The sequence below is a fragment of the Talpa occidentalis genome, unplaced genomic scaffold, assembly GCF_014898055.3.
Source record: "Talpa occidentalis isolate TD23 unplaced genomic scaffold, MPIMG_talOcc4v2.1 talOcc4.3, whole genome shotgun sequence".
Taxonomy (NCBI): Eukaryota; Metazoa; Chordata; class Mammalia; order Eulipotyphla; family Talpidae; genus Talpa; species Talpa occidentalis.
In genome coordinates this window covers 126903297-126929161 of record NW_023603184.1, presented here as the reverse complement: position 1 = coordinate 126929161, position 25865 = coordinate 126903297, and the positions used below count along the sequence as shown (strand labels likewise).

Genomic DNA, 25865 nt, shown 5'->3' with positions numbered 1-25865 from the left:
TAGTGCAGCAACCACTGCATTGTACTTGGGTTGTGCTAACTTAGATTAAGTTTCTTATTCAACAACAGGTGTGGCAGTATTTTTCTAAAAGAAAAAAGAAAGAAATGGCAGGCAAAGCCAATTACAGTAGTCTTAGTAAAGAATTAAATGTAAATTCTAATTTAAAATAATGACACAAACCAATAAATGGAAGGAAATTAAGAACTAAGTATACCATTATGACCTTAGTGCACCCTCACTCCCCGTGCTCACACAGTGAAACCAGATGGCATTATGAAGTCAGACACTTGTCTGACACGCTCAGTACACGGTTGCATCTAGACACATGGGTTGAGTTAAGTGTGCTGTTTCAGCCTGTACTCATTACTTCTTAACTTTTATTGGCTCATGTCTCCACTTCCATATTATTTTTTATGTTTTTTAATCAAATTTCCTTTCTATAATACCAGTGTATAGGAAAGAAAATTATGCAACTATTTCACCAAGTTATTGAATAGTTGACCGTGAACTTATAAAACTTCTTTTCTGAACCAGGCTTTTTTGTTTAAACCCAAATCATAATAATATGGATAATTTACACATTCACATGTCATGTGTTTCACAGGGGGCTTTCAAATTTTTAATGTCATTTAATCCCCGGAGTCATGATATTAACAACTTACAAGAGGTGAATTTAGGGGACTTGCTCAAGTTTATGAAAAAAAAAAAAAAAAAGAACATTGAGATTCAAGTGTTCTCTAAGGCCAACACTCTTTCGACTATTAGACAAGGTTTATGCCAGAAATCAGGACCAGGAAGGAGAAGGGAGGCAATCAATAAATTACACTGCATTCTCTTCATTTGAACTGAGAAAGGGAGAATTCTTGTCTGTAGGGTCAACTTGTTTTCCGAACTATTGCAAATGAAGTCTGCTGACTGTCACATTGTATATTTCTTCATGTTTTGGAAATTGGGATGATCTTGAGTTCTATTCTACCTTTATTAAGCTAAAGGGCCTGGTAATTGAACCGCTCTGATATTTCACAAATCTCTATCAGTACGCTTCTGCCAAAAGCCATTAGAATTTCTCGTGACAACTGGGTAAATACTCACCCTGTCTATCAAAAACCACCTCAGCTTGTCCTGTGCTGTAACCCATAACATTTATAAACATGCTTATTAACGCACACAGGAAATGAGACAATAAGAGCCACTAGCTTTTCTGCACAATTCCTTTTAGGGAGAATTCATTTTAGCTAGAGCTTGGCATCAGATGTTATTTGCAAAAAAAGGTGATGACTTTGCAATTACAGGTAGCAGATGGCTACCTGCTGAAAAAGATGCCAACCAAAATATCATCACTAAACCTGTTCTTCCCACTATATGGCAGACTGAATTGAATAAATATTCAGACCAGTAAATTAATATTACATAACCTTTGGGAAATTTTTGTTTTAGAAAGAGCCATGAAATGAGGACAAGCAGGAAACTTGGATTTTATGTGACTCTGAGAGAATCAATGGACTTTTCTGGTCTTTGATCTCCTAAATTAAGATGATGCTTTCTATCTTTTCAATGATTCATTTAATTGAAATAAATAAATGTAACAAATTAATAAAAATCAGTGAGAAACTGATTTCCTTTTAGGTTTTTTGGTAGCCCTTGTCAATATCAATCATGTTCTAAAGTGATCATGATTACATGATACTGAAAAGTGACATAATACATAACACAAGTTTTGTAAAGCATTTATGATGTACTAACATTAACTCTCAGGCACACACTTTATTTTCCATCAAAAAACAAGCTTTATAACCAGTTGGGTAGATATGTACTTCAAGAAATGCTGAAACAATCTACATGATCATTTACCAGTATAGATTTAATAATATAATGTCTCTAAATTAAAAAAAAAATTGTAACAAATCATTTAAAATGATTATTTTAGGGGCCTCCCCAGTGGCTCAGAGGTTTAGCGCTGGGTTGCGAAGCTGCCCGCAGCCTCTGCAGCGCCGGTTCGATCCCTGGCTGCTCCCCAGCCCCTGGAGGAGGGTCTCACAGGGTGTGCAGACCTCTCCGGCCGCCCACTGCTCCCCTCAGCAGTGTACTTCAGTCCTTCTGCCTGCTCTGCTCCCCGCTCTGGCTCTGCTGAATTCTCTCACCCTCCCGTGCTTCTGACTGTACCCAGTGCTTGTATAAATAAATAAAAATAAATCTTTAAAAAAATGATTATTTTAGAAACAAATAAAGAGCTTGATGGCTTTTTGCTACTATGGAGACAATCATTTAAACATGAACAGTGTTTTATATAGCAAATTCTAATGTACAAATATTTATTCTAAGTTCTTCATGCCTAAGGAATATCAGGAAATATTAATTTGGAATTACTATATTCACTTGTAGAGGTTTACTATGAAAGAGTAAATTTCAGCTGCAATATTAATCTAAAAATATGTTCAAAAGTTTGCCAAGGATTTTGTTTACTATGTGTCACTAAAAATACTTTATGAACTTCATGATAAGGATACTTTAAAAAAGTACTTCATAATTAATTATAATGTAGAAACTGTGGCTGATTTTTTTCTTTTTAATTGCATCTTAGCAGTAAATGATTTTGTTTTGTTTCTAACTGGCCAATAGAAGTATATCTTAAAGTTTCCATCTGAACAATAGAGATAGGCACTTAATCCTCTTCTGAAAAATGTTTGGGAAAATAAGCTTAAGTCAAGATTTTCATTAGCATGAGCTTCTGGTACAAGAAAAACATCTTACCTTCCACTCAGAGAAGAAAAGAAGGGCACTACATGTATCCCCAAAGGGCCTCCTTCTCCAGAAATCTCCACTGTTCTTGTCATATCACTGAGGCAGAAAAAAGAAGAGCATAGATGAGTCACTGCTAAGAAAGCACATGAGGCACATTAAAACAAACAAACAAACAAACAAACAAAAAACCTTAGGATTATTTCACCCACTATAAATTAAACAGCAGAGATAAAAATTAAAGAAGTACATGATTTGCTGATGTGTTCAGAAGATCCAGGAAATAAAACATTTAAAAGACTACCTGATTTCTTATTTTTTCCCTAGAAAAGGAACAAGTGGAAATAACTACCTACAAAAATAACTTCCTACTTAACCTAATCTGCATAAATCAACATATTTAAAAGAGGTACACCAAAATGAAATTTCTCCCCATTAAAACATACTTGAAAGGTATTGTACATATGATAAAATACATGGAATTAAGCATATCTATGTTTAAGCAGAAACAGAAAAAGGAAATAAAATATGCATTTATAAGGAAAAAATAGCACAAAATTACATTTACAACTGTGAAGGCACAGTCAGTAATACGTGTGGGTATGTTCAAAGCATTATAAATGAAAACTTAAATATGTCTTTCAGTAAGTTGTATTCAAAGGAGCAATTCCAAATTTTCACCTTCAGTTTTTTTTTTTTTTTTTTTCAGAGGTAGAAAAGAGATCACAAAGCCTGGAGAAAATGTATTATAGCAAGAAATAGAAAGCCTGACCCACCTAACCTATCCCAGATTAAGGAAAGGATGCACCTAGAAACATTAATGGATAGTGTATGATTGAGATATACAAGACATTGAGCACTTTTGAGTAGTAAAGAGTGGAACTAACATGTTTTTATAAAGATGAAAAATAATAACTGTGAACAATTATTGGCTCTTTTAATATGAGAGAAAATAAAATTGCCAGAGGAAAAAATGATAAAGTTGAAGGAAACATACTCTCTATAGAAATTATAAGCAGGTCTCTATTGTTTCCTATTTACATGAAAATGACCTGAAACTAGATGTCAAATTAAAAGCTACAGCTCCACAAATGCTTTTCTGCTCCAAACTGAAAACAGCAGAATTTGGACTCCTTGCTAGAAAGTTAAAAACAGCATTAAGAAAGCAAATGCCTGATGAATTTGCTCTGCATGTAGCAGTCCTTAAATGATCAGAAATCTAAAATAAATACATTAAATATATTCTCATTAGTGGATTAGGCTTATTTTTAATGTGTTTTCATTACAAATCTATTCTATTAAAAAACTGCAAAAAAGAGCAGGTCAGTTTCCAACATTTGTGGAATATAATGAAAGTTCTAATCTGATAATAAATTTCAAAAGAGTTTTGTTGATAAACCTGAAATTTGTTTAGTCAAGCAGGTTATACTAGAAGTCTGGAATGAAGTTAGAAATAAAATACATCTTAGAGCAATAATATCATTGGATAAAATACATCATTCTCTATACTTTTTGTATATTTTTGTGTAGGATGGACATTTATATGAATGTTTGTATATGAACACTATACATAGTTATGCATTATAAGTACTGAATGTAAAATGCTTGGTGGGTGGAGAGGATTGCCTAGCTTTTAATAGAACATAAAGCAATAATTTTTATATAACAAGTTTATAGTACATTTGTAGAGATTTAAAGAAAACTAAACTTAAAGCATTTATATTCTAGGGTTACAATTCTGTTTTAAAAGACCTTTAAAAAGAGACTAAAATTTTCTTTAACCATCGGAAACATTATCTCTTAATTTAAATTTTTTATCGTTTTGTACTTAGAGCATAATACAATCTTTCCTAATAAAAGTATTAAGCACCTACAAGCTGATAAAACTCATATGTAATACATAAGGTTTTTGGAATTAAAGTGTTTAGTCTAGTATAGGTTTCAAGCTTTCAGTGTAAGAATTTTTAGAAAGGTTTTTATGAATTCTCAATGTGTTTTTTTTTATTTTGCAAATATTCATTCCCTGTAAAGCCCTCCTGCTAAACATAATAAATTCCATGTATCATACTGATACATATTCTTTAGGAATTATCAATTCTTTTTATCTTTCCATTCACTTAATAAAGTAAACCTCATAATTTGCTTAAGTGATTAATCTTGTTTCAAAATACGAAAATTTTATGGGGGGGTGCAGTCTGAAGGATTTTTACTCTGTAAGAATTCATTTTTTTAATATTCCAGAGTAAAAATTATGCTATCTTTACACATTATAGTCACAGTTCTTTGGCTAGAAGAATATTTGACAACTGCTAAATTACTGTCACAAAATATTATCCCAGAAGTAAAGCATGAAAGACTATTTTGTTGATTGTACTATAAAGGCACTCATGGAGAATTAGATCTACATGACACAGGCAAACATTACAAGTTTTACAAAGAACATGTTTAACCATATTCTGTAAAATTTCTATAATTTGTTTCAAAATGGAAAGAAAGGCATTTAAAAAAGGGAGTCTTACAGACCAACCCATGTATTTTTATTTCAAAGGAGGGAAAAAAAAAACCCCAGTGTTATATATACTTGGTGGAGTTCTGTAGAAACCTCTGTATATATACACTTCATGAAAGATAAACACAGTAAGTAGGGCCGGACACAATTATTTGAATATATATCTCATATGTAAGATTTTACTAAGATGTGAAAATATGCTATTAATGTTATTTGTTTAGGCAAACTGCAGAGCTGGGTTCAGGACCAGTGGGCAGGAGATATATATATATATATATATATATATATATATATATATATATGCATTTATTTATGTTTTAGAGGTGGACTGAGAATGGAAAACGTAGAAAATGAAGTAGAAAGAATATTTTAGCTGTGAAAGGAAATGGAATTGGCAGCTTCTTGTGAAATACAGACAAAATGTCAACTGGAATAAAGGAAAAACACTCTTGTACAAAGAAAAGTCAGAAGTATTTAACTAAAGTCAAAATAGCTAACTTTATAAAATTGTCTATGCCATACCAAAACAAAAGCAGATAGTCACAAGGCATTAGTTCCAATGGTTAATATTAAACAAGTGAAATGTAGCATGATCCAATTGACACAACTGATTCAAATAGCCACAAGAACCAGTTGTTAATGGTCTAAGTGGTTGGGTCAAAACTATGGGTGAATGTAGAGAGCCTGTGGCTGAATAGAAGACTATTATGAACCGCTCTGCTGCATGAACCAGATGGAAAGCGGTTCATTTAGTTTCTATTCAGAAGAAAGATATGAAGCTTGAGGACGAGAATACAGCAGATGTTTGCAGGTCTAATTTCTTTACACAAAGCAAAGATTTTTAGCATTAAGATAATACAATTCAGGGAGAGGCCATTCGTTTTAGGGTAAGGGACAGACAGAACTAGGGGAGATGCTTGTTTCAGAAGGAAGCCATAATTTGCTTATGAAATTAGAGAGAAAGTGACATGGAATCAGGTGTTTGAGTAAATCATTTAAAGTATCAGTGTCCTGATTTGTACAGTGAGGAAATTATAATAAATTTCTAACAATGTTGTTAGTTTTAAAGAAAAAAAATAAAGAACACATGTACATTGTACATACAGTATCAGATAATAAGGATGCAATAGATTTCCGCTATTAGAACGATTGCTAGAACTTTCTGAGGTAACAAATAATCATATGGATTAAAAGGGAATAATGACCTCAATCTTTCCAACTTTTTAAACTGATTTTTTAAAAATTCTTAAATTGTGTAGGATTGAAGAACATATTTTTAGATTCCTGATGTAGAGAATACAATGGTTGTAACAAATGGACAGAAGGCATGAGAAGGGATGTTTAGATAATATTTAAAAAATGGTTTATTCATGTAAAATGTTTCACTATTCATGATTGGAATGAAAGAAGGAGTATGTTGACTGAATAAGCATTAAGCTCAGAAGCATCAACTTCTAGTGCTGAAGCCAACCACCTATTAAATATGGAATTACTTTCCTTATGCAAAATTTGAGTCAACTTAGAAAAGGCAATGATTATGACAATAATAATAATAATGATTAATAATGATAATGATGATGATAACAACAACATTATGGTAGCAACAGCAGCATATAGTTACAGGGCTTACTCCGTAAGACACTGCTCAATGAACTTTGCATATGATAATTCCTTTAATCTTCATGCCAATCCTCTGAAGAACGTTTTAATATTTCTATTTTATAGACTAGAATCTAAGGTAAAGAGAGATGAGTAACTTATGTAGTCTCACAGAACCAGTAAACAACAGAACAGGGAATTGAATCCCAGCAATAAGTAGGATTGAACTGGACATTAAGGCTGAGCAATGAAAATACTGGTAAAATGAGCACAACTATTTTGTATAATGAATTATTTTCATTAAAAACATGAAAAGTCCTGGTCAACAGACTGAATTCATTTTGTGTACATGAAGTAAAATATTGTGGGTCTGTTAAAACACAAAGCAAGGCGACTTTCAAAGAACTAACGTCAAAGGAAAACACTCAACCACAATGAACTATAAAATGTTCATTTAAACTTGTTCAAAGAGAAAAAGTAATTAAAGAATCCAGGTTGCAGAGAATATTGGAAATACTGTGGCTCATTTGTATGTATGTTTGTTAAGAAGTTTTCATATCCTAGAAAAAATGAGAGCAAAGGGTAATATAGTAATTTTAGATATGGAGCAGGTTTCAATATATTAATCTACTTATCTTCATCTTTCCTATAAAATAAAAGCAATTATGAACTATTGAAGAAACAAACATTAAATTGAAATAAATATTATTTGTATGAATAGAATACCTCAATGCATCCTTAGATTTGGGGGATGTCAGTAGTTCTGTCTGTACACCATTTATAACTTCTCTCTCTTCTACATTCTGTGTGGAATCCTGTAATGAAACAAACCCATAAGTATGTAGATGCTATGCATACAGAATTAAAAATTTGAATAGATCATCTCAACATGAGTGGGTGAATGGTTTTACTCAGGATCTATATGTACAGGATGCTTTAATTTCTTTGAAGACTAGAAACAGGTGTTAATCTTTTCAATGCTTTCAATGTTCTTTTCTTTCCCTTTTGGTTTCAGAAATACTCAAATGGGCAATTTACACTAGGTAATATGTTAAGAACTTTGGAATAGATCATTTAACTTCCTGCTACTGAAGCATAAGCTTTTGGGACTGAGTGTTTTAACTCAGTTAGGGTACCAAAGGGAAGGTACTACTGACAGGTGGTGATGTATGAGCTTTAAGATACTGCATTTGCTTGCACCCCCTGATGACAATAAAAATACAAAGAAAGCAAAGCCCATGGGGAAAAAAATGTTATTTGGCAAGGTCATGTCTATCAAAAGTCTAACAGGAATAGGGCAGAAAAATAAATCTGGAATTCTCACTTTGCCATGAGACTTCGATGCTAAGGATAATCTTCAGTACATAGAAACTAAAATTAACCACTAAATTTCTAAAATGGTAAACTCTTTATTACCAGGAGATAAGGGGGTCAGAGAGGTCCTGTGCTCCAGGAGCAAAGTTAGGCTGGATATAATGTAAAGGACAGAATAGATTCTAGAAGCAAGCCTGATTTAGATTCTCATTTATTCAAGACATCAATTCTCTGTTAATCTTTGGAACTGTATACTAACAGTAATACAGTGTATTCTGAAGACACACTACTCTTCAGAAGTAGTCACAATAGTATTAAGAATCCTGGACATATGTTTCACTCAAACAACAAACCAGATGGAGAAAACGCATTATCGACAACCACACCTATAAGGAGAGCATTCCTTGTTCTGAAGGCATTGCTTCAGCAACAACAAAAAGCAACTATGTGAGATAAGAGGTTGTACTTAAGAGATTGTACATCAACAACCTGAAGAAAAAAAGACATTGAGTCATAACTCAATTAGTTAGTGTATTGAGTAAAATGTATATACACACGCACACACATTTCATTTTGGACCATAACATTTCATGTAGGAGTTGCTGGTTTTATGTAGGTGTTATTCTATACTACATTTTTAAAATATACATTTTTTCTCTCCACAATGATAATGGGAAGAAAATTCATAAGGTTAAAGAATGCTTTTTAGTTTAAGGTACCAAATCTTAAAAGATAAATGTCTTTGAAAGCTTTTGAACATTCATATTATGATGAAGGTCTAGATATACGGTTACAGAGAAAAGAGACAGGGTTGGTCAGGTTATAAAAATAGGTAGACAATTTAACAAATTGTGACTATTGCTCATGTCAGGACGTTTTACGACTGCATTTATGTCAAAATAATTAACTTCCTTATTTGTGTCTCTTACATAAGAGGGAGCTCCCTGAAGGGTAAGGGTTTGTCTCTTCCTCTATAAATTAAGCATATAACACACAAAGAGATCATTTGGGAATGTTAATGGATAAATGGAGCGAGTAACACAGAACTAATGCTGTGTAGTAAATTATCCCAAAATTTCACTGATTAAAAATAAATAAACATTATCTCTCCTTGTAACTGTTAGTCAGATTTAACAGTCACTTGATTGGGCAGTTCTGAGGTGGAATCTCTCATGACGTTCCAGAGCTCTAACTGCAATCCTTTCAGGCTTGGCTGGGACTTCAAGACCCACTCTTTTATGTTAGAAAAGTTTCATTAGATATACTTCACAGAACATTAAATTCATTTTATGAATTCAGTCATTTTTAGGTTAGTCATAGAAATTTGCAACCATCATCATTATCAGATTTTAGAACAGTTTCAAACCACCTCCCCCAAAGAAACTCCGTACCCATTAACCATTACTTTCCATTCTTCCTGCAGCACCCCCGCCCCCGAACTCTGGCCATCAAATTGTTACTATTGCTCATGTCAGGACTTCTTATGACTGCATTTATGTCAAAAGAATTAACTTCCTTATTTATGTCTCTTACACAAGAGGGAGATTGTGTAAGACAAATCCTTACACATGAGAGATCCCACCTCATTCTGGAAACTTCAAACTTCATATCAATAGAATCATTAAGATATGTGGTTTCTACCACTTAACAAGATGTTCTGAAGCAAGCATCCCTGTTGTAGTATATATTAGTGTTTCATTTTGTTGTATGGCCAAATAATATTTCAGTGTATGGGTACACCATGTTTTCTTTACCTATTCATCTCTTGATGGACATTTGCAATTGTTTATACTTTTGCCTATTATGAAAAATGATGCTAAGAAGATTATGAAATAATGCTGCTAAAAACAAGAGGTTCTTGCTGGTAGTTCTCCTGGGTACATATGTAGGAGTAGAAGTATGGCCACTCCATACTGAACATACTGAGGAACTGCTGTACTATCTTCAAAGTGTCTACACAATTTTACATTCCGATATGCAATATATGAGGGTTCCAATTTCTCTGAATTCTTACCAACAGCAGCTGTTTTCCCTTTTAAAAAATGTTGCCATCCCAGATTGTGAAGGGTTTTTGGGTTTATGTTCCCCTAATAACAAATGCTGATGAACATCATTTCAAGTGATTATGGGAAATCTGTATATCTTCTTTGGAGAAATGTCTGTAATTATGTTTCTTATTAAAATAGAGATGTAAGAGTTCTTAAAATATTCTTTATACAAATTTCTTAACAGATACATGAGTTGCAATTTTTTTTTTTTCATTCTGTGGACAGTCTCCTTACCTTCTTGATGTGTCCTTTGTAGAACAAAAGTTTTAAATTTTTTTTTTAAATATCTGTTTTCTTTTTCTTTTTTTTTTAAAGAGGCATGTATTTTTATTTATTTGTTTGTTTGTTTATTTGTTTGTTTGTTTGTTTATACATGCACTGGGTACAGTCAGAAGCGCGGGAGGGTGAGAGAATTCACCAGAGCCAGAGCGGGGAGCAGAGCCGGCAGAAGGACCGAAGTACACTGCTGAGGGGAGCAGCGGGCGTCAGGAGAGGTCTGCGCACCATGTGGGACCCTCCTCGGTGGCCGGGGAGCAGCCGGGGATTGAACCGGCGCCGCAGAGGCCGCGGGGAGCTTCGCAACCCAGCGCTCAACCGCTGCGCCACCCGGGAGGCCCCAGAAGTTTTAAATTTTAATGAAGGTTAATGAATTTCAATTTAGTTTTTCACTTCTTGTTTGTGTTTTGGTGTTATAGCTATCACTGTCGAATACATGTCACATAGATTTGCTATTATATTTCCTTCTAAGTTTTACAGTGTTAGCACTCACATTTAGGCCTATTACCATCTTGAATAAATTTTTATGTGTGATATGAAGTAGGTTTCTAAATTCATTTTTATATATGGATTTCTAGTGGTTTAGCACCATTTATTGAAAAGACCAGTCCCACTGAATTGTCTTGATACTCATATCAAAGCTCAATTGACAAAAAATGTAAGGGTTTATTTTTGGATTCTCAGTTCAATTCCATTGCCCTATATATGTATTCTTCCCCAGTTTACAAAGTCTTGTACAAAGTTATAAAACCAGAAAGTAAAACATTTCCAATTTTGCTGTTTTCAAATTTGTTTTGATTTTTCTGAGTCCCTTGAATTTATGAATATTTTTTAGAATCAGAACATGACCTTTGAAAAAAACAACAGCTGAATTTTTGATAAGGATCACATTGAATTTACATCAATTTAGTGTATTACCATCTTAAAATCACATGCTTTAATTTATGAACATCTAGCAGTAGCAGTTGATTAAAATAAATATCTTTTTTTGGCTTTGTAATTCTGCATGGAAATTATATATCAAGAAAGTCAAGGAAAAAATTGGGACATTTGCTATAAAGTTTTAACTATATACCTCTTTGCTCTCTACTGCAACTTTCTAGTCAATCCCTTGCAAACATATGAAAAAGCCATTCTTTCTGGTGCCAGTTAACATTCTACAAGGTTAAGAGGACCTTTTCCCGATTGTACTTAAAGTTTCTATTTGTGTCCAACAATATACTGTAGGGTAAAGAAAATGTCAGGCTTTTCTGCCCTTCCGCCATCAGGATAGATGATGGATCCTTGTCCTGAATGCATGCCTGATGGCGGGCACCTGGAATAGGGTGTGGGCATAGGTAGATGGGATTCAGCTGAGTTAAGACTGTGCTTTTAAGGGTGGCATCACGGGGACGCCAGCAGCAGCAGCGGCAGCAGCAGAAGTCAAAGTAGCAGCAGCAGTAGAAGCCGAAGCAGAAGCCGAAAGAGAAGCCGAGAAGCAGCAGAACGAACGCTAGAGAGCCCAGATAGAGTGAAGACTTGCTGGGGGCTGGGAGGACTGCCAGCCTCCCAGCCCCCCAGCCAGCACCCCTGCCTGCCATATGCCTGGTGAACCCCAAATAAAAAACCTGCAAAACTACTGAGGACTCTGACTCCTCCTTTACCCGGTCTGCATGGGATCAGAAAACCTGCACTGTGCTCCAGTCCTGACTTTACATATACTTAGTGCTCTGAGTCTATGGAAATATCAATTAGAATATGAAGGAAACATTGGACCAATTACAATGTGATAATCTGCTGAGGTATTTCTGAACTGAGTAGATTTAAAAAAAGAGCACACACTGACTTATGTGGGTAAGATAAGAGTTACATTTTAAAAGTAGCATCAAAATTATCAAAAAGGGCAGTGCCTAGAATTTATTATCTCAACCAATGGGCAGTATTTGTTACTGGTCAAAATCATTTCTCTTGATATATTTTTTTTAGTAAAAAAAGCCTTTGATATTCTCTAGAGATGGGGCAGGCAGGCAGATGCTTAGGGCCTCTTACAGGACATAGACTCCATTCTAAATTGACTCCAACAACACCGAAGGTGAGTAGGGCTTCAGGACTCACAAAGGCACCTTCTAAACAAGGTACACAAAGTCACTTTTTCCAAAACTTACAAAAGAAATGATGAGCAATAATTTAGAAACACTTAGACATTTCCTTCATTAAATTACATAGTGAAATGAAGAGTCACGAAATCATGCATATATAAAAGTGAAGATGATTTTTATCTCACAGCTCATTTAAATAACTTCGAAAAAAATATGTAGAATCATGACTTTTAAATTTAGAAATAAAGGGGCAAAAATAGTCTGATTGTGAAGAATTAGAGGTATAAACAACTGGTGCTGAACAGCACTATATTTCTTCCACTTAGACTTGAGAAAATATTATGTGACTTTAAATTCTCAAATTTGCATGATTTGGGAAGTTCCATACTTAATTTAATTAATAAAATTATTACAATTTCTATTTTCAATGTTCACTTAAAATAGAGGGATATAATCAGCTGCATATGATATAAGCACATGAAGCTATTTCAAAATTGATTTTATCTCCCACTTTTAGCAGCATTGCAATCCTTTACTCTCTAATAAAGTTCAGTAGGAGGTCATATCTTGTCAACCAGGCAGAGACTTTTAAGAAGTTTGTCCTTTGCCTCTTTGTCAGAGAAAGGAACACATCATGTGTGGCTCTCATAACAGACAAGTTTAATTACTACAATTTTTAAAAAGTGAGCATTTTTAGCAACACTTTCAGGATCACGGGAGCATTGCTGACAGCCAGAATGAGTTGGATTTAAACATCACTGCACTATTTTTAGCTTTAAAATCAACACTTACATAAATATTCCCAAACCAATTAGCAGCAGCTGGAAAGTAAAGGTGTTTACATTTAGTTAGCAGGAGCGCTAACAACTGCAAGTGCTCACAGGCTGCAGGAAGGCCTGGCACCAGGAGGTGCCCTCTCTCCAGAGTGATCGTGGTGTTGGCACCACGCTGTCATTCCATATTTCACGACTGGTACAAGTTGCTGATTTCATACAGACATGTATATTTATTAGAAAGCATTATTAAGTTTTACATCTCCAAATAAACAACATTCTTAATAGAAATTCTGGGAGGAAAATGCCACCCAATTCCTCATTGTTTCTCCCTAGTTGACCACAGTAATAAAGCAATATTAACAACAGTTTTGCAGCTCAGTTTTTCATTTCCCAGATCATAATTAAAATAGATGTCCCATTATTAATAGATGTCCACCTTTACCTACAGATGAAAATACATGGTGTTGATATTTCCCTTTCAATACATTTTAGCCACATTTGAAACAAATACCCCACAGAATTTTAACAGGAATTGAATTATGTTTCAAAAGCTCAGGTGCATTTAAAAATGATTTGCTTTCTGAAAAGTCAACTGCAAGTTTCTTTTGAAATTGCACATGAATTTTAGAGTAAGAGTAATAGAAAAATTATACAGAGATTTGTACACCAGGTTATGTGCCTGGTGCTCATACATAAACATAATGTAAATTTTAAATTAAAATTCTGGGCATAATTTCAAAATATTTGTTTTTACATTTTAGAACAAGAATGTCTGTGCTAACATAAAAACAAGTTGTATTTGGTAAGCACACGTGGAATGAACATACATTTTGGTAGTCATGCACTGTTATTCAGACTTCATCTAGTATATATTCTTCATGCCTTGGGAATGCCTTGTTGTGGGCAATCCCTTAGCAAGATTCATAGATAAAAATGTTTTAGTCCTAGCATTTTAATACATCCATAATTTTTATATTGCTATAATTATCCCGATTTATAATTATATATGTAAATATTATATATAGTTTAGCTGTAGATCTAGAAATTGGCAAGAAAATTAGAGATTTCAAAAATGCTAAATTACAAGCTTCTTCAGGATGAGGACTATAGCTAATTTATTTTACTTTTAACAGAGGTCTTCTGTTTGGAATGGATCAGATGTGTGAAGTCTTCTGAAAATACAAAATTGCTGGGGTCTGTTCTGGGTTTCTGATGTAGTAGGTCTAGGGCTAAGTTTGCATAGTTAGCAATTTCTTGATGCTGCTCATCAAAGAAATCACTTGAAACACATGGCCTTACAGTATCTAATGCAGCCCCTTAGGGATTCAAAGTAATAGCCATTGAGCCCTGAAAGAATGGTGCCCTGAATCAGCCTACTCCACTTTTTATAGCTAAGGACACTGAGACCATAGAAGGTGAGATGATGACCCTATGTTACATATTGTGATAATGACAAAGTCAGAATCCAGGATTCTTGATTCTTAATCCAGTGCTCCTTCTCTGTGTCATGGTAAGTAGTTGCTAACTTAATGAACATTGATCTTCTTATTCATTTTACAGACTTTTTTTCTTTCAATGGCATTAACATGAGCTCTAATAATGCCTTCGATACACTACCTTTCTCTCAAATATCTCAAAACATTTCACATATAATGGGATGCATATTCAATATGATCCTATGTGCTTTGTTGATATTCCTATTCCAATTTTATACATATGACATATTCAAGGTAAAAAAGATTAACATCTTGGTCAAGAAGAAACTAAGGGTCAAAATAAGAATCAAGATTAGTTTGGACCCTTGTCTACTAAGATTTAGGTTTGCACACAAGCATGTTAATTATTTCTACCTTTTAATGCTTCTTAGCTACTGATTTTTAGACAAATTTTGGTGAAGAAATAATATCATATCCCTAAACATTAAAAGAATGATTTTGAACACCTATCAGATATTTCATTATTCTAGATATGACTTCTCTTAATTGCATTTTTAAAGTAAAAAAGTTATTTTGAGGTAACACAATTAGAGCATTATGTAATCTAACTAGCCCCATATTAAACTTGGGAGCACGTAACACCATTTACATTAAAGTGACCAAGCTCAAAACCTGGGCTTGTGGGGTGTGTCGCTGCAAAGCCATGCAGAAAGCTACCTCAATGAATATGGGATAAATTGGACTGAGTATGAACCATTCTGGACATCGTAATTTATGTAGAAAAATTAAAAATCTTAACTGTCTCATAGAGATCATGCAGTTGTGGATGTCACAATGTACAAATTAAATCCCAATGACTCTCAACACATTCAGAGATGACTGTCCCTGCTTTTCATCTGGTTTATATACCAGAGATGCTGATTAGTTTTCAAAGGTTCAATAAAAATAAATTTTAAGAGAGAAAGACCAAGGAATATAAGTAAAATTAGACTCTGGTCTAAGAAAAATGAAACACAGATTCCAATGGAGATTCTTTTATTGATTTACATGGTGACCAGATACCTAATTTCCTGGTGATCACTTTCATTTTCTGTAAAATGGGGATAAAAGATTTCTCAGCTTCATTCTAGGTATACAATGCCCCAGAACTCAGTGAAAATATACCAAATAATAAGACAGGTAAACCCTTGGTGAATAGACATTTTTTTAAAAAAAAAATATAGTTAAGAGGTGGTTATTTATTTGATCAAAGGTTTTCTTGGAAAGCCTTCCTTGAAAAGTGATGTCTCATAGAGATATATAATTTTATACTTTCTTAACAACTTTTGAAGAACAAATCTATGGCAAGAGGGTTTTGAAATAAAACCAAACCCCTCATCATTTTATTTCTATTTATTTTTTATGATCTTTTCCTAGAGATCTTCTCTCCTTCTTACCACTAATAATGAACACAGCAAGTGTTCATTATTAGGATTTCCTTGTCTTAGTATTGAGTTCTGATTTAGATTTATGAAGACATATCTTTAAGATACATTTAAAAAACCGCTTACTCTTTATACATTTTACCTGGTACATTTTTTAATTGTTTACAGTTTTTGGTAGAAACTTATAAAGTGACCTTGGTTAAACCTGATGCCAGGCAGTCAAAACACAACTGAATTTAAAAAAAGGTGAGGAAGAGGATAAGTTTCATTTTGGTTAAGAGACTGGTAACATAAACATACTGGTCAATCTCATACAGTATCAAAAGTAAAAACAGCTATTGATGTCAAGAGCAACATTATATTCATCTCTCCTGCTGATCTTTCAACAATGGGTGTGCTGCTTCCTGCACAGAGATGCTTAATGAAAGGCTACATAAAGGTCCTCAGTAACACAGAAGATCAGGACCTCAAAGAGGTAACTCTCAAAATCCTATTTTAAAGCCCACTGTTCCTTACTCATACTCCAGTAACACATGTTAAAGGTGCTAAAAAGTAGAAAACACATGCATTTTTCCCCAAATACAAGACTGACACATACATATTTATATGACTGATATATAACTGGTTTATTTCCCCTACACAGTTGTAGGTCATTCTCTTAGTTTTCTGTATTATATACTCCAAAAATGCCTAAGCCAAATGCAGAGGCACACCAAGATAACAATTATTGAAAGGGTGAACATTTTGCACAGCATGGCCAACCCTCACATAGGACTTTGCTTGAGAATATGCTCCTTTCAATACACAAATGACCGAAGTTTTTGTAAATATCTGCTTCTCCTCCATTTAATCTCTTATTTAAACTACACCATCACCTCAAATATTGAGAATACAGGTTTGTCAAAATGGATAATTGGATGATACCAGGCCTTCATGTGTAACTTCTATCACTAAGAGCTGGAAAACACAAAAAGTCCTGAGAAAGAAAGGATAATTCAACAATTACAAGACATTTTGAGCCCTACCACTTCCATTTTGCTGGTTGAGATATATTTCAAGCAAGCTTGAATAAAGGGTGTCATAAGCATGAAGCAAAACTACAAGTTCCAGGTTTGGTTAAGAGAATACAAAGATGAAAGGACACATTATGAAAGGAATACTTTCATTTGCACAGACATCTTACTCACGCTGGCGCAGGCACACTTTTCTGCTGCCCCTCACTATAAAAGTCTTTATAATGAAAACAGGGTGCAGAAAATTTTGGAATCCACAGACCAAGTCCGTAACTTTTTCAGGAAGAAAGCAATGCTTGGCTTAAATTTTTATTTTAATTCTCAAAGTTTAAAAAATAAAAGCACCTGTCATAATCCTTTATGATTATTGGCTGGAGAACCAAGTTTATAGTCCATCTTCATTCAGGAGTAAGGCATGTTCAAAGACTTGAAAAAAACAGTCTTTCTTATTGCCTATCACCTGCGGCATTTCACTTCTCATTCAGCCCAACTCCCCTCACCCTGCCACGTGCACTTGTTCTCTATGACCTCCATAAATCTTTCCACACAATCATTTTGCCATTCACTTTGTCATTCTTGCATTTCAGTCCTTGACACCTTTATTAGAAGCCTCTGGTTTCAAAAACGATTTCACTAGCTTATCTTGTAAGACCTACTGAAAATAAACAATTTGGGGGAGGATTTTTCTCAGACAACCGAAGGTGCACTTGAAGCAAGCCTTGCTATGACATATGTGAGGGGTGAAGGACAACAGGACACAACACTCTATATGGAGAACAGAAGTGGGGTGAGCTAGAGCTGATTGCATTGTCTTGAGTTTTAACAGTATGTAGAAATAGTTTTAAATAAGGTGCAGAAATCTTAACCACAGAGATAAACTGCAGACCTAGGTAGGTTAGCCAAAGATTTGTCTTTGTTTTGGAGTATAGAGACAATAGAGTTGGAGGAGATTCTGCCAAACTCCTTATAGTCAGACCAGAACACATTTGGATTCTATGAAGGAACCAACATTCAAATACAAATGCCTTTTCATTAAAATTGTTTACAGTTCTTGAGGGGTGGGGGAAGCACTGCTCCATGAATATTTCCTTGGTTGAGCAATCAATAGCTACAACATAAACACCACTGGGGCAGTGGTCTTGTTCACTGATACACTCCAAAAGTCCAAAACAATACTTGGAAGACAGTAGATGCTCAATAAACATCTTGACACATCAGCTATATAATACATTGGTTTTTACACTGGCAAATATCTATCCACCCTTTAATATTCTGTGACAGTGTGAGCACTTTCTTAGACATTCTGCATGGATTCAGTCTCCCTTTTTTCAGGCCACCTTCATGCCATGCACAGCTCAATAATGGCATGTACTGCAGAGTAGGCAATGATTCCTTTATGGATTTGTCTCCCTTGCCTTGTTAGGATCTCTTTGAGGTGGGGAAAGTGTCTTTCCCATCTTTATTCACCTATTACCTACCACAGGACTGAAATATATAATATCCCGCTTCAGAAGTGTTTGCTGGATAAAGAAAACATTTTCCTTAAAGGCTCTTAGTTCTTACTAGAAAAAATACATCCCAACATTTATGAACCTTCTACAATGTACAGGATATTTTACTGGACCCTATGGGGGGGATTGAAAGATGAATATGATATTGTTGCATTCCAAGCTGCAAGCTGAAACCATTGCCAGAGGCCTCTCTGGCAAGAGAATTCAAAGTGGAATTGAATAATCTTTATTTATGGATTGAAATAATTGATGTAAAAGACTATGTACCAATTTGTACCTGGCTGGTTATATTTCTTTATTTACGTTTCTATATTTTATTTATTATAATGTTATTTAATATGACTTCCATTATTTATAAAATGTATCTAAACCAATATTTAAAACCATCTCAGTTCCACAGTCACTGGAAGCTTGAGGATGCCAGGCCTTTGCCACCTGGGAAAGGAAGCCCGCCAGGAGAAACTTCTAGGTTCTGAACCTCCAGACTGGAGCTTAAGATCAGGGTGGAGACCTTACGCCTGACTGTGAGCAAGGTATCACCATTGTAACAAAGTCATTTCGAAAATTTTGTTCAATAATTCTTCTCTTCTTTCAGTTATTCCATCCCTTTCGTTCCAAACATTAATTAAGATGAATCCAGCTGTTGGGTCAACTGTCTTCTCTCATTGTTTTACCATCTTTGGGAACTCCTTAGGCTTCAATGTCTACTTTCCAAAGTCCTCCAAACTCTCCACCTCCACTGCTTGCAAGAATACCCTGAAACTCTTTCACAAGCTGAAGAATGTCTTCAAGTATTTCCTCTGGCACTATGATTGAAATGAAAAAGGAATTTCCCCAGTAAAACCACTTCCTCAGCATCCCTCTGATAGGACACCCTCATTTTCTTCATGCTACCAACCTCGTGCCTGGAGCTGCTTCTAGATTGAGATTCCCTGATTTCTCCTTTGGATAAAAACATCATCATCCTTTCAGCTATCATTCCTTTCAGCTGTCAATTTCCAAGTTAGTCTCTCAGCATCTATTCCTGTACCATCATTTAAATTAATTTATGTACCTCCCCCTACCCCACTTTTTCTCTCACTCTCATACTGGGTGACTGTACTTACACCTTGACTTCACTCAGTACCTTCTGTTTTAAAAACTGTAACCAAAATAAAAAAATAAGACCAGGAATCCAAGAGAGGGATTCTAGGCTAAGTCCTCATTATTCACCAAGAAGTTGATCTGGGGAAAGAAAACATCAAATAATGTGAGCTCAGGAATAGTGAACCCATGAGCAAAATAGGTTTCATTCATCAGATTCACCATTACTGAGCCTCTCCTTTGTTCCAGGCTTGCACCAAGTAAGCATTGGGGCACTGAGATTAAAAAAACACATAGAGTCTTCACCTTAATGAGTTCATTCTGGCGAGTTAAAAGCAAAGAACCTAAAGAGGAGATGGTAGTGACTGGCCCCTCTACTGTTCCCCTTTGTATATTACCCAAATCAATACAACTGAGAACCAGTAGAGTCTCAAAGACACTGCTATTCTTTCTCCAAACTTAACTGCATTCCATGTGTAACAGCAGGTGCATCAAGTCCTCCCTTTATGTATTGGATGGGTTCTGCAATTTTAAACAAAACCATGATGATGAGAATAGGTCTTCCAATAGTATCTTTTCATTCAATGTTGATATTTTGTTCCTCTTCAACATAATAATGAAACAATTTAGAAAAAAAAATTGAGGACTTGCTTATAAGAAAATATAGACTAACAGATTAATCCTAAAGCAGTGTTTTGAACTTTTCTTATTTTATCATTACCTGCAAAACTTATAATAGTAATGGTTCCTCTTCCCAAAAAGATACACATATACACAAAATTGTGCACACAATTTCAGGGATTTTCAAATTCCCTAATCTTAACTATGATCTCAAGGGGAAAAGCTGTAATCCAAGCCCTGATACTTGACAGAATCTTAAGTGATTTGTAGTCCAAGAATGATAATAAATGTTTTCAAAGCCATATCCTTAAATATCAATTACTACATGGGCCACTATCTGAATAGGTGAATATGGCAGTTAGTAGTTGTCACAAACATAACCGAAGTGGATGGGGGAGATTATCCCACTGCCAGACTATTTATTTCATGAGAACCTCCTGGGAGGAGAGAGGTGCAGCACAGAAAAACACCCATTCAAAATCCGTCAGCAAAGGCTGCAATGTTTTCCGAAGCCTCATTGACAAGAAGTTAAATTTCTTCTGCACACGAACCTCCCATTGTGAGTAAGTCACAAGTGTCATGGCAAAATTGCAAATTATAGCATGCTCTGGACCTTTGGCTTATTCATGTGGGTATATATGAAATTTCAAATGTTCAATCTGTGAGTGCTATAGGTCTGATGTTCTTGACTCCTTCTCCATCTGTTGGTAATTCTGGGATTGACAAATTTCTCCCTCTGATGCTTAAATCTCTCCCTCCAACTCATGCCCCAGGCAATTACCACCCATATATGGCAGAGGTATCCTCTAATCACTTTTCTTAATGCACATTTTTAGAACTGTTTCTAGTAGACAGTGATGATTTAATCCAAATGTCAGCTCTGGATTAATCTTTGAATCCCATCCAGATCTACCAATTGTGCAGAGTCAGTCGGGCAATTCTGTAGGACAAGAACTTTAAGCAACAAAAGCTTATAAGAGGATGAAATTGGCAGTTTGTTTATAAAGTCTGATTCCTCTTACATATGAGCTATTAATCATGCTCATAAAGAACTTCCCCAAGTCACTGAGCTGACTTTTCCCCATAGCACATGCATCTTTGCTGTTTCCCTCCCATCACTAGGCTTCCAGAACATTGTATCTATAGTCAGAAAATATCCAATAAGTCATTTGAAATCCTCATAAAGATTGGCATGTCTTTCAGCTTATGAGTTTGGAAAAAAGCAAGCCATGTCAGGCCATCTTAGGTTCCAGTGGATACTCATATTTATTGAGTGCAATGTATCAGTAAACAGACAACCCACACATCCTGTTGTCTGACTGTGCCCTATCTTCCCTCTCAACGAAACATAGATCAGCACACTTTTTCATAATTGCAGGCAGATCTACGTAAGCTGAAGAGGAACTGTGTCTTTCTAGTCATTCAGTAAAATGTCAATTCATTAATACTGGCAAAAACTTGAATGTTCTTTAAACTGTATTTTTAATAAGTAATGAGTATAAAAGAAAGGAATGGCTAAAAAACCATGAAGGAGTTATTTTCCAAATCTGTAACAGACCACTTAATCAATGCTACATAACACAAGACAGAGTCCCAAGTGAAAAAGAAGAAATCTTTCTAATCAAAGCTTTCCTTGGCCTCAACAAAATAGAGATTTTTTTTTAATGCAATTTCTGTTATTTGCCACAACACCAACATCCCGGCCCTCAGTCAAGTCTAATCAGTGGTGCAAACTCACACTTTTAATGAACTCCCAAGGTTGCATAAAAAAGTGCATGCTTCGTGACTGATAAGGGTCTTTAAACTGAGTGACAATGTAAACCCCTTGCTTATTCTCTTAGTACAAGGGAAATACTTCTGCAGCTGAAGGCACTCACGTGATGTGCCTCTACAAAATTCAGTGAATGACCTCTTCACATGGAAGGCAATCACAGCCGATTAAAATTATCACATTTAACAGCTCTTTAGAAGGGAATGGCAACAGGAAATAAAAATAATAGGTCTATATAATCAAATATATTGGTTAATTTTCTGTGGGTGACCTTCTTCTAAGAAATGATCAAATTACAAATAGGACAATAAAGGAAAAGCTTGGATTTTACTCATTCTTTAAAATTGAAATGCATGAGTGCAGAAAGGGTAATGGTTAGAACATTCACTGCATGAAAAGCATATGAACAATATAATAGACTCAATCTTGCCCTCTACTCGACTAAAGGGAGAATCAATGGGATTTCAGACTCATATCTGTCATCTTACCAGAAAGGAGAAACAGAGGTAAATATGATGGCTGGAGTCCGCTATAAAGTGTAGACTGTAGACACTGGCAGGAACCAGGGCACCTTCTCCTTGTGCTCACCTTGGCCTCCCAAGTCATGAATTAATGTTTCTTATCAAACAGGCACAAACATTTGGAGCATGTAGAAAAAAGGGTTCACTTGTTTTGCACCATTCTGTAGAGTTAGCAATCACTGACATCAGTTTATATTATTGACACTGAAGGGTAACACCATATGCCACTCCAAAATATGCCATTTTGGCATAAGGATTCTTTTGAACTAAAGACAACTGAGAACAACAGGCATGGGAAAAGCTCTTTTTCTCATCCTACCTGCCTGAAAGCAAAGCATAAATTTCCCTTCTTGTAAAGGAAACTTCCATTTGTAAAGTTGTCTTCCTACCAGGAACAGAGTTACTGCAGGAGACAGCTCTTACCCCCTTAAATGCTCACCTGGACAAGAAGAAAGTCCTTATTTATACATTTCTTCCCCTTATTCCCATAACTTGCTTTCCAAGCCCAGAGTCCCCAGGGCCCTTTTGCTTTGTTTGACATAAGATAGTTGTCACAGTGCAGATTTTCTGATCCCATGCAGACCGGGTAAAGGAGGAGTCAGAGTCCTCAGTAGTTTTGCAGGTTTTTTATTTGGAGTTCACCAGGCATATGGCAGGCAGGGGTGCTGGCTGGGGGGCTGGGAGGCTGGCAGACCTCCCAGCCCCCAGCAAGTCTTCACTCTATCTGGGCTCTCTAACGTTTGTTCTGCTGCTTCTCGGCTTCTCTTTCAGCTTCTGCTTCGGCTTCTGCTGCTGCTACTGGTGCTGCTACTGCTGCTGGTGTCCCCGTAACGCTGCCCTTAAAAGCCCAGTCTTAGCTCAGCTGAATCCCATCTACCTATGCCCACACCCTATTCCAGGTGCCCGCCATCAGGCATGCATTCAGGACAAGGATCCATCATCTATCCTGATGGCGGAAGGGCAGAAAAGCCTGATATTTTCTTTACCCTACAATAGTACATAGGCTTCAATTATCTGGTCAACTTGTGAGCCATATTTTTCTTTGTAGATTTCCAAGCACTGTGTATTTATATCATTTAAAGTGTATTTTACCCCCTTTGTTTATATGTATTCCATTCTTTCGTTTATATGTATTCCATTTGATTCTTGGGCCCAAGCTATTCCATCTAGAAGGGCAAAGGGAAAGATTTTCCTTCCTACAAGACAAAGTTGAGAACAGGAGGTAAATGAGAGGCAGAAAGACCAAAAAAAAAAAAAAAAAGCATTAGCAAATGGAGAATGAAAGTCAGCAACCATATTTATTATTATGATATGTATTTGTCCCACTCTATTCACAGATGTTTGGCTTAAAAAAGATTGAAACATAAGGTCAAATTTTTTTTAAGACTTATTTTTATTTATTTATACAAGCACTGGGTACAGTCAGAAGCGCGGGAGGGTGAGAGAATTCGCCAGAGCGGGGAGCAGAGCAGGCAGAAGGACCAAAGTACACTGCTGAGGGGAGCAGCGGGTGGCAGGGGAGGTCTGCGCGTCATGTGGGACCCTCCTCCAGAGGCCAGGGATCGAACCAGCACTGCAGAGGCTGCGGGCAGCTTCGCAACCCAGCGCTCAACTGCTGCACCACAGGGGAGTCCCCATGTAGGGTAAGGAAAAATGTCAGGCTTTTCTGCCCTCCCGCCATCAGGATAGATGATGGATCCTTGCAGTCCTGAATGCATGCCTGATGGCGGGCACCTGGAATAGGGTGTGGGCATAGGTAGATGGGATTTACCTGGGCTAAGACTGTGCTTTTAAGGGCGGCGTCACGGGGACGCCAGCAGCAGCAGAAGCCGAAAGAGAAGAAGTCCAAAGCAGAAGTAGAGAACGCCAGAGAGCCCAGATAGAGTGAAGATTTGCTGGGGGCTGGGAGGACTTCCAGCCTCCCCCTGCCTGCCATGTACCCCCTGAACCCCAATAAAAACCTGCAAAACCACTGAGGACTCTGATTGCTCCTTTACCCAGTCTTCATGGTATCAGAAAACCTGCTCAGTGTCATTCCTGCCCGACAATTGGCGTAAGTCAGCAAGATGATCCATGCAGATGGGTATTGGAGCCCTCTGAAGACCTGGAGGGACTAAGGAGTAACAGTGTCTGCCTGTGACGACGCTGGAAGCATCATGGCGACCCAGAAGATGGACAAGGTCCAGGATCTACAGGACAAGACCACACCTGGAGGAGGAGACGCCTGAGAGGACCAGACAACGACACCTGAAAAGACTAGCCAATGACCCCTGAGGCAGCAAGAATCATCAGCGTAGAGAGGACCATGATTTGGAGCTCACCAGTGCTGATGCAGGGAGAGGCCTAAGAGACTTGGACCGATGGACAGACAATTGAACTTGGACTGACAATCCCGCCAGAAGGCGGAGGACCTTGCAGGTTGATATGTTTTGGGACCCTGGAGGTGGAACAGTTTTGATTGTAAACCCCAGGAGATGGGAATCTGGGGCTGGCCAGTGGGCCTAGATGGCCAAAAGCAGCCTGTGTATGCCCAGCAGCCAGGTGGAAGAGAAAAACCAACTGAGAAGGCAAAAGCTGGTGCTGATGCTAAGTTGAGAAGCCCTGAGTGGCTGTTAAGCAGCCTGAGTATGCTGAAGCCCTGTGAGTCTCGTAAAATCACCTGTGGGTGATGCCCTGCTCATTCTTGAGTGAGGGTGAGGAGCTGAGGAACCCGTCCTTGGGGGACAGGTGGGGAACGTGGCTTGGGGTGGAGCCCAAGCAAAATGTAGAGTTTGGATCCCCGACCCATGTGCTTGTGCAGTGGGTTGGCCTGAGTGCAGGGGTCTGCGAGTCGCATTGGTGGCTGTGAAGGCCGAGTGTTGGAGCGACTGCAGACAGAAACCCTGAGGGTTGGCGATTACCCCCAACAGAATAGAATCGCCAATCCCAGAGCTAGTGCATCCTGGGGGTGGATGCTGTGTGTGGCTTGTAGCCGAGACTACAGCCAGAGAAGACCAGGAAGCCTGATGGCTCCTGGTGTGTTATAGTAGATGCCGTGAATAGTTCCCCTCCCTCGTATGAGCAGTGCCTTCGGCAGCAGATTTGGTGGCTCAACTGCTGGTACCAATAATTGTCTTCTGCACGAGGTTGGGGCCCCGCCTGGACTT

General features: G+C 36.7%; 1 protein-coding gene across 1 annotated transcript in view; it reads right to left on the bottom strand.

Moving 5' to 3' along the window:
• PARD3B (par-3 family cell polarity regulator beta) overlaps positions 1–25865 on the bottom strand; it is an 882400-nt gene that overhangs the window by 417037 nt on the left and 439498 nt on the right. Inside the window, 2 exon segments of the mRNA XM_054700017.1 lie at positions 2752–2838; positions 7574–7662. Of these exon segments, the coding sequence (XP_054555992.1) occupies positions 2752–2838; positions 7574–7662 (176 nt within the window).